The sequence below is a fragment of the Leishmania donovani genome, chromosome 33 (genome assembly GCF_000227135.1).
Source record: "Leishmania donovani BPK282A1 complete genome, chromosome 33".
Lineage (NCBI taxonomy): Eukaryota > Euglenozoa > Kinetoplastea > Trypanosomatida > Trypanosomatidae > Leishmania > Leishmania donovani.
The window spans coordinates 1,348,497-1,356,124 of record NC_018260.1 but is presented as its reverse complement, the minus strand read 5'-3'; the positions used below and the strand labels follow the sequence as shown (position 1 = coordinate 1,356,124).

The window sequence follows — 7,628 nt, the reverse complement described above, 5'->3', positions numbered from 1 at the left end:
TTCCGCCCACCGTGCTGTGTGGTGGCCCCCTGAGATGCCACGCGCTGAGGTGGGCGGCATAATGTGGGGAAGCAAGCACACGTGGAAAACACAAAGAAAAGGAAAACGCGTTTTGTGCACATGTTTGTGTCAACGATGCTGCAGCACATTATTCACATGAGCAGACCAGTTTTCTGCAGCTGTGTCATGCAACTCAGAGGAGAGCGAACCAAAGCATAAAGACATGCAGCCCTCAAAAGTCAGGAGCACGAACACACAAAATCCAAAAAAGGAGAGACACATCGAATCCAAGCGCCCGCAAGCGAGGAACACAACTGAACTTAACCACAGAAATGCACAAGCGCGTGTGAAAGAGCACCGAGAGAGCAGCGCAGAAAGAGTGGGAAGCGAGAATCGGGATGTGGACTGGGGATGGCGCACGAGGCGACAGGAAAATGGCGGTGGCTGATGAGCTGCGCAAGCACGACACCACGCACAGTAATCGGATGGTGTTTGCCCCTCCACCTTCAGCCATGGTCTCGCTTGCTGCAGCGCTTTTTTCAAGCTCGCCACTTACCCAAAGACGGACAACCGCACGTATACCCTGCCCCCCCCCCCCACCTTCGCCGTCCTATCAACTACCCCTCGCTCGGCTGCATCGCGTTACGTGATGCAGCGAGACAGGTAAAACCAAGAGGAGGAGGGGAGGGGGCAGGGGAGCTCAAACACACACACGCGCGCGCACACAAAGCGAACCGTAGGATAATCACAAGAGATGGAGGAAAGCGCGGAGAAGAAGAGAGAGCGAGGCCATAGGCGAGAATGGCTCCTTCTCGCTCTCTTGCAGTCTTGCCGGCTTTCTCAGGTTCTTCGCTTGTGCTCCTCGAGTTTGGTCGACCGGAATTTGCGTGCTTGTGTGGATTTCGTTCCAAACGCGACGAACAAAAGCAAGCCGAGCGTTGACAAAAAAAACATTGAGGGAAAAAGACGGAAGAGAACGGGGAATGTAGTGAGAGGTGAGTGGGGCCGCAGCACGTGCGTGGGGAGGGTCCCGGGGAAGACGAGGAGACATTCTTTCTGGTGTAGCCCCTCTGCATGTCGTTCTCTCTTCTGTGCACATGACACAAAGCCCCCCCCCCCTTACACACACACATGATCTACTTGGGCCACCTCCGCCTTTCCACTGCCGTCCTCCACCCTGCTCCAGCACCGCTGAAGCAACAGAAATACAAAAGCACAGCTAAAAGGAGACGCAGGAAGTGAGGGAGAACGTGTGCACATCTGCGCATGCTGTAAAACGCGAACCACAACGAAAACGAAAGCCAGAGAACTGAGAGAGATGATGGCAACAAGAGGTAGTGAGAGCGGAGGAGGGGAGGAAGAGAGCCCATTCGCAAGACGCTGGGCCATACACAGACACGCACCAGCACGTTACACGTCCTCCTGTGGCTCTTTTTCTTCGCTCACCCTGCTTCTCTCCCGTGTATGTGTATGAGCGATGAAGCCCATCACCTTCGCTGCACAAAACCCGCACACAGGTGTCGATGTATGAAACCGATACGCACACGAACACGCGCACACCCTTACACACATAGCGGGCGAACAAAGGAAAACGGCGCCATAAGCACAGAGAGCTCGTATTTGGGCGCGTGTGGTAAGAAGGGCGGATAGAACGGCGGGTTCTGGGTGTGGTGTCTATGTGACATCTCCCCGGATGGGCCTCAGAGGCGGCTGAATGGCTGAGCTGTAAGAGAACCCGTGTGCGTGTGTGTGTGTGTGTGTATCGAGGAGGCGAGGTGATTTCTCATCCTCTCAAACGCAATCGCAGGAGCATGGCAATGCCGAACAGTTTGGTTGCTGTTGTTTTTTGGTCGTTGTTGCCGCACAGGGGGAGCATTACCCGCCTGTCCTGTGTGATTGCTTGGGCGTGGTGAGGCATAAAAGCCACAGAGAAAGATATGTACCAGCTTCAGGCGAGAGTTCGATTAAGTCACTGGGAGTCGCTTGCGCGCATACAAACTCATCGACAGCGGCCAGAGTGAAAGAGCAGGAGAAGAAGACAAGAAGACACAAGACCTTCCTCTCCTCGAGAGCCCTTGCAACAACAGCACCATCTGAAAACTCACATGCAAAGGCCAGCGAAGAAAAATAGCAGAGGCAGCAGAGGTACTTGCAGACACACTACACACATACACACATCGGCAGACAGACACATGTGCTGAAGAATGGCGAGGGAGAGAGGGTTGAGGCATTGTCGCTGCTTCCAGGCAGAGCTACAGTGGTGGCAGTCCCTCCTGCGGACGGGTTGGGAACCGCAGCGATCCTTCGCCGTTGTGAGCGGCCAAGCCGTCGTACGAACGAATCGGGAGGCGTCCGTTTGGCGGCGATACGGATAGCCGCACCTGCGCGGCTGGCGCTCCTCGAAGCCGCCGCGCACCGCCGTCGGAGTCGCTGCTTGTACTGCACCCGCGAACATGGTTCATTAACACCTTTGAATTCCCTGAGCGTACAGTCACGCGGCGCACTGTCGCGGATGGGCTCTCTACTGGCGGCTCCTCGACCTTCTCGAAGCGGTCGGGTTTCTGTGCTGCATCGACGCTCGCACTATCCACGGCGCGCACGACGCCAGCACCGGAGGGCTGGGGCACACAAGCATTCGCGGCAGCGTCGGATACCTTTTCCGCTGATGAGTTGCGCGACGGCGGAGCGGTGAGTGTGTCAGGTGTCACAAAGACGGTGCGGACAGCTGTCCGGGAGGAAAGCGCTCGTATCTTCAGGTTATCCGCGGTGGGCGGTGCGCCCATGGACAGGTCTTGCAGCGCCGCCTGCTGCCGGCGGAGAGGGTGGCAGTTTGCCTCCACACTACTTCGGAGACCTCCTTGCTTCTCAGCGGCCTCGCCCGATCCAGGAGGGGAACTGGGACGATAGCAAGTCACGCCGGTATGGCATTCAGCTGGTGCGTCGCCAGCGGCGCTCACGCCGGATAATCGAGCCGGCAAGCGCATTGTATCCCTCTCCTTGCACATTCGTGCCGCGTTGACGTGGGCGCCGTCATCCTTGTTAGCGTCATCACGGGCATTCTCACTCCTTCCTGAGTCGATGCCCACGCGGCCGCACTCGGCAGTGGGGCGTGGCCTGCGCTGCTTTTTGTGCTCCTTGCTCCTCTTCTTGTCCTTGCTACGCTTTTTCTTTGATGTTCTCTTGTGTGGCACATGCTCGACGCTCGTGAGAGGCGTGTCGCCCTGCTCGCGGAAGCTCAGCAGTCGCCACACACCGATGAGCGTCTGCTGCGAAGGCACAGGGTCTAGACTATGCACTTGGCCGGAGCTGAGCGGCCGGGTCACGGAGAAAGATTCACGCGTATGGCCAAAAGAGGCCCCTCTACAGATGCTCAGGATCGCATCGCCAGACGGTCGGCGACGCACCGGCTCCTCAACACGGCGGCCCGACGAGGTTTCGCTGTCGCCCGCCGTTGCTGTGCTTGCGCCGTGTCTATCGGCTGCACCATCTGCAGTCAACGCGTGCCTTGAGGACGCTGGTGGCTGACGCGAAGGCCCTTTGACCTCCATGATAGTCGAACCGCTCTTATGATGAGGGTCGGTATCAAGGAAGCGACTATCAAGGCTGATGTCGCGGCTGTCGAAATCGCCCCGAAGCACCCGAACGATGGCGTTGGGGGAAAGCGCCTTACCGGAGAGGAAGGCTTCGCCTGGCGAACTGCCGCCATGGCCGGTGTGTGCGTGGAAAAACAAAAAGCGGCGCGGCAGATGGCCAGTGGAATTGCTGCTGTGCTCGTTTCTGCCCTCGTGGCGCCCGTCAGCGGACGTCGTCAGCTGCTTGTCAGCTTGCTTCGTTCCGCAAGATGCGTTTCGCGTCTCTTCTGAGATGTTGCAGGGCGAACGCGCATCTGCGTACCTCAGGAAGGACGGAAAGGTGCTATCCATCTTGCTCATCAACGGCCGTGTCGACATGTTATCCTCACTCTTTTCGTCATTGCTAGGCCAAAAGCCAGAGATGCTGCCGACAACGGAGTCCTCGTTGTGGCTGACGCGGTTCGCATGCCCGTGAAGTGGCAGCATCGCCTCCATCTGCATCATGCTTACCTTCCGGCGCCTCTTCTCGTCACCCCAAGCCAATGTAGGAAGTTCGTGATTACTTCTGTCGCAGCCATGATCGTTGCAGAGAGGCGACCGCGCTTCCGCTTGATGTGCTTCGGAGCCGAAGGAGAAATACATCTGCGAGAGCATCATTGAATTGTTCTGCTCCGATGACTGTGGGTGCCTGGTGCCAGCGTTGCCGCTCTCGTGTTTGCTCAAGTCCGCCGGCGGATCTGCGGGTGGTGCGGACGTCCCGTTGCTGAGCGTGCCGGAGGGAGATAACAAAGATACGCTCATCTTCGGGTTCAACGCCGTCGTCGTGGTGTACGGCGGCATCATCGAGGCAGCGCTGCCGTGGGCGCGCCGCGGCGTGTCAGAGAGGCCAGTCACGAGCAAGGCGACGTGCGCTCTGTGCGAGCTTGGCGCGCCGGAAATCATGACCGGCGGCAGCGCACTCACAGGGGAGCCCTTAACGCTACTTCGCTGCTCTGGAAAGACGCTATTGCGGCTAACGTCACACATGACGCTGAGATTCCTCCCAGGGTCTGTGCTGGAGAAGCTGTTGCCGCTGATGCGCGACGCCTCGTTGCCGGCAATCCCCTCGCCCTCCTCGGCTTCGTCGACCTCTTCGTTACTCTCCTCATACTCCCCATACGACGGCGACGGCGTGCCGTCCAAGGTGGTGTCCGAGTCATCACCTTTGGAGGCGTAGAAAGAAGCGTAGTACGAGCCAGACGAAGCACTGCCATCGCCCATACAGGCACCGATGGGGTCCGTCTCCTCACCTGACTGGGCATCGGAGTCACTGTTGTCTGTGTCAAAGTCCACGAAGGTGTCCTGCGTGCGCCATGCATTGCGCGCTTCCTTTTTCAACAGCTGCGATGCGTTCTGTGCGCTGCCCGCGCCGCCCCTTTCCATCACTGCGTTGATCCTGTGCTCCCTGGTTTTGCCACGCTCGATGAGAACGGAGGCAGTGAGCTCTTTGGGCGTTCCCAGTCTGCTCGCCTCTGGAAGACTAGTCTCCATCGCAACGGAACCGCACAGCCCACTTGCTCGATACAGGTTGCTTGCCACAGATATCATATGCAGGAAAGAAGGGACCAAAGAACACCACACAGAAAAAAAAAACAAGAAGGAATAGCACTAGACGACCTGAAAGTACACAGAGAAAGGGACGGGGTGAGTTGGCGCAAAAGCCCACTGTAGAACAGCAGAGGGGATCGGGATGGGCCAATCGGCGCAGAGAACGCCTCACGCAAAAGACAGATCCAAAAAGAATAATATAGCTCTATATAGACATAGATGTATAGATGTATGTGTACTTCCGTACGTATGCGTGAGCACCGTATGAGAAAACGGGAGGCTAAAAGCAAGGAGCACGCAGACACGCACGGGCGAAAAAGAAGTGGTGGGGGGAGGGAGGCTGCAGGCGGAAGGGGAGAAAAACAAGCAAAACGCACGACACTCCAGGCACACGGACAGATGCGGCCGCAGACACGTCAACGTTTGAATGCGGAGGGAGGGGGTGCAGACGACATGCAGAATGAGAAAGAAGGTGATGAAGAGAGAGGAGGAGATGGTAAAAGCAAAACAGAAACAACCGAAAAAAAAAGAGAAGAAGAGGGGGAGCGTGAGCACCACTGCGTGGGAGCACAGCCGAGCGACAAGAACACGCAAGCACAACAGTGGAGAGGCACCAAGGATTTGCGCTGGCAGAGAGTAATACCCAAGGTTCCAGAGGCGGCCGTCTTGCGCACAAGCGCTCCACGCAGACACAGTGAATGCAAGGGCTTGCGCGAGGCACGGCGCGCCAGTGTATGCACAGCGAAGAAGAGCTAACGGGGCGTAGAATACGAGATGTGTGGTGAATCCACCTAGATGGGGTACGTGAGTTTCCCCTATCAGCAGTACATTCGCTTCTCTCGGCAGTAGTAATCGAAAAGCACCGACTACCAAATTGCGTCAGTGATGCACGTGTGAGCACACACCACGCTCTACGCGTGTTGACTCTCTTGCTTCGGAGAAGATGAAGAGAGCGGAAGCGATGAAAATCCCCACGAGAGTTAGAGTTAGCACAACACTGTGAAGCGAAGTCGAAAGGGAGTAGGCGAAGGGAAAAGAGAGACGCGGGACAAGGGAAGGGCAGTGCAGGGAAAGAAGGCTAATCGGCAGGGAGATGCGTTTGCGTGTGTGCGCCTTTGCGTGAGACACCCCTTAGCGGCTTCAAGTTCTCCCCCGTGCGGTGCAGAGGTTTTGTGTGTGTGTGGTCCCCTGCCCTTAATTCGGCTTGCGCGCCCAGATACAGTATCTACGACACGCTTGGCTCAAAGGGAGCTGGTAACTGCAGGGGGGGGGTATGTGTGATACCTGCGTTGTACACAGTTGCCCTTTCGACGTCTTCGACCCTTTTTTTTTGCGTTTTTTTTCTAGAGTTCTCTGCAAGCGTTTGTGCGCGCAAAACTTGCGTGTAGGTTGAAATGCTACGAGCAAGAGAGCGCTAGTGAGTGCACAGGCCCAAAGATGTACGAATAAAAGAAGCGGGCAAGACGGGCGCCCGACCGAGAGAGAAATTAGGAGAGACGTAGAGTATTGAGCGCCAGCGTAGCCGACTCATAGCGCAAGGAGGCGCCGAGGATGCGGGCCCGTATGTCGACGCGTGATCCCTGACATAGCTGGATGAAGAAAAGTCAGCGAAAAGCTAGTTTTCTCCTCCTTCATCACGTCAGTCCCTGCTCACCCACCCTCCCGCGCTGGCCGATGGTTTTGAACACCGCGCCAACGAAGGCCTCATCGATCCTCGCAGCTCACGCTTGTGCACACGACAGCTGCTGCCGCCGACAAGCGGCACCGGACTCTCGCCCAGGGTGTTCTCGACCATCAAGCAGCGCGCATACGCCACTGGAGGCGCAGAAACTACAAAAAAAAAAGCCCGGTGCCACACGATACGCGGAGCACACCGACCTCTTCTGTGCGCGTACGTGTGCGCGCGTGTGTCATTTATGTTAGTTTGGCATGAATGCAGAGATAACACCACCACACCCACAAATAACATGAGTTCATGTTCATCGGAGACGCGAGGGGGCGGACAGGAAGGGAGAGAGAGGGCTAGAGCACCGGAGAACTACAGAGGAAAAGAAAGAGAGCAATAACTCACGAACAAGAAAGAAAAGGAGCGCACACAGCAGCACATACATACGCACACAGAGACGCAAGCGGATACACAAAGAGTCGCAGACGCAAGATGATATGGGGAGGAATGAAAAAAAAAGCAGAACAAAATGCCACGTATGGATGTGAAAAGCACTCGTGCCTTCGCATGATCCTGTGCTTGTCTGCGTATTGCCCCTTTTCTTTTCCGCAGCTTTGCCGTTTCCCCTCATGACGAGGGACACCTCAGCGCGTGGCATCTCAGGGGGCCACCACACAGCACGGTGGGCGGAAGCCGAGCAGCCCTTCTATCCCTGTCAATGCCCTGCCACTTCTGGCGGTGACGCGGCCAATCACCTACCACGTAGGGGGGAGGTCAGAGCGATGTATCGCTACTGATGTCGG

The 7,628-nt window shown here is 56.9% G+C and overlaps 1 protein-coding gene across 1 annotated transcript; it reads right to left on the bottom strand.

Moving 5' to 3' along the window:
• Positions 1-2,252: 2,252 nt before the first annotated feature.
• LDBPK_333180 (hypothetical protein, unknown function) lies at positions 2,253-5,159 on the bottom strand (the record flags this gene model as incomplete). Its single annotated transcript, XM_003864094.1, has 1 exon — positions 2,253-5,159. The coding sequence occupies one exon, from the start codon at positions 5,157-5,159 to the stop codon at positions 2,253-2,255; it is 2,907 nt and encodes a 968-aa protein (XP_003864142.1).
• Between the last annotated feature and the right edge of the window lie 2,469 nt (positions 5,160-7,628).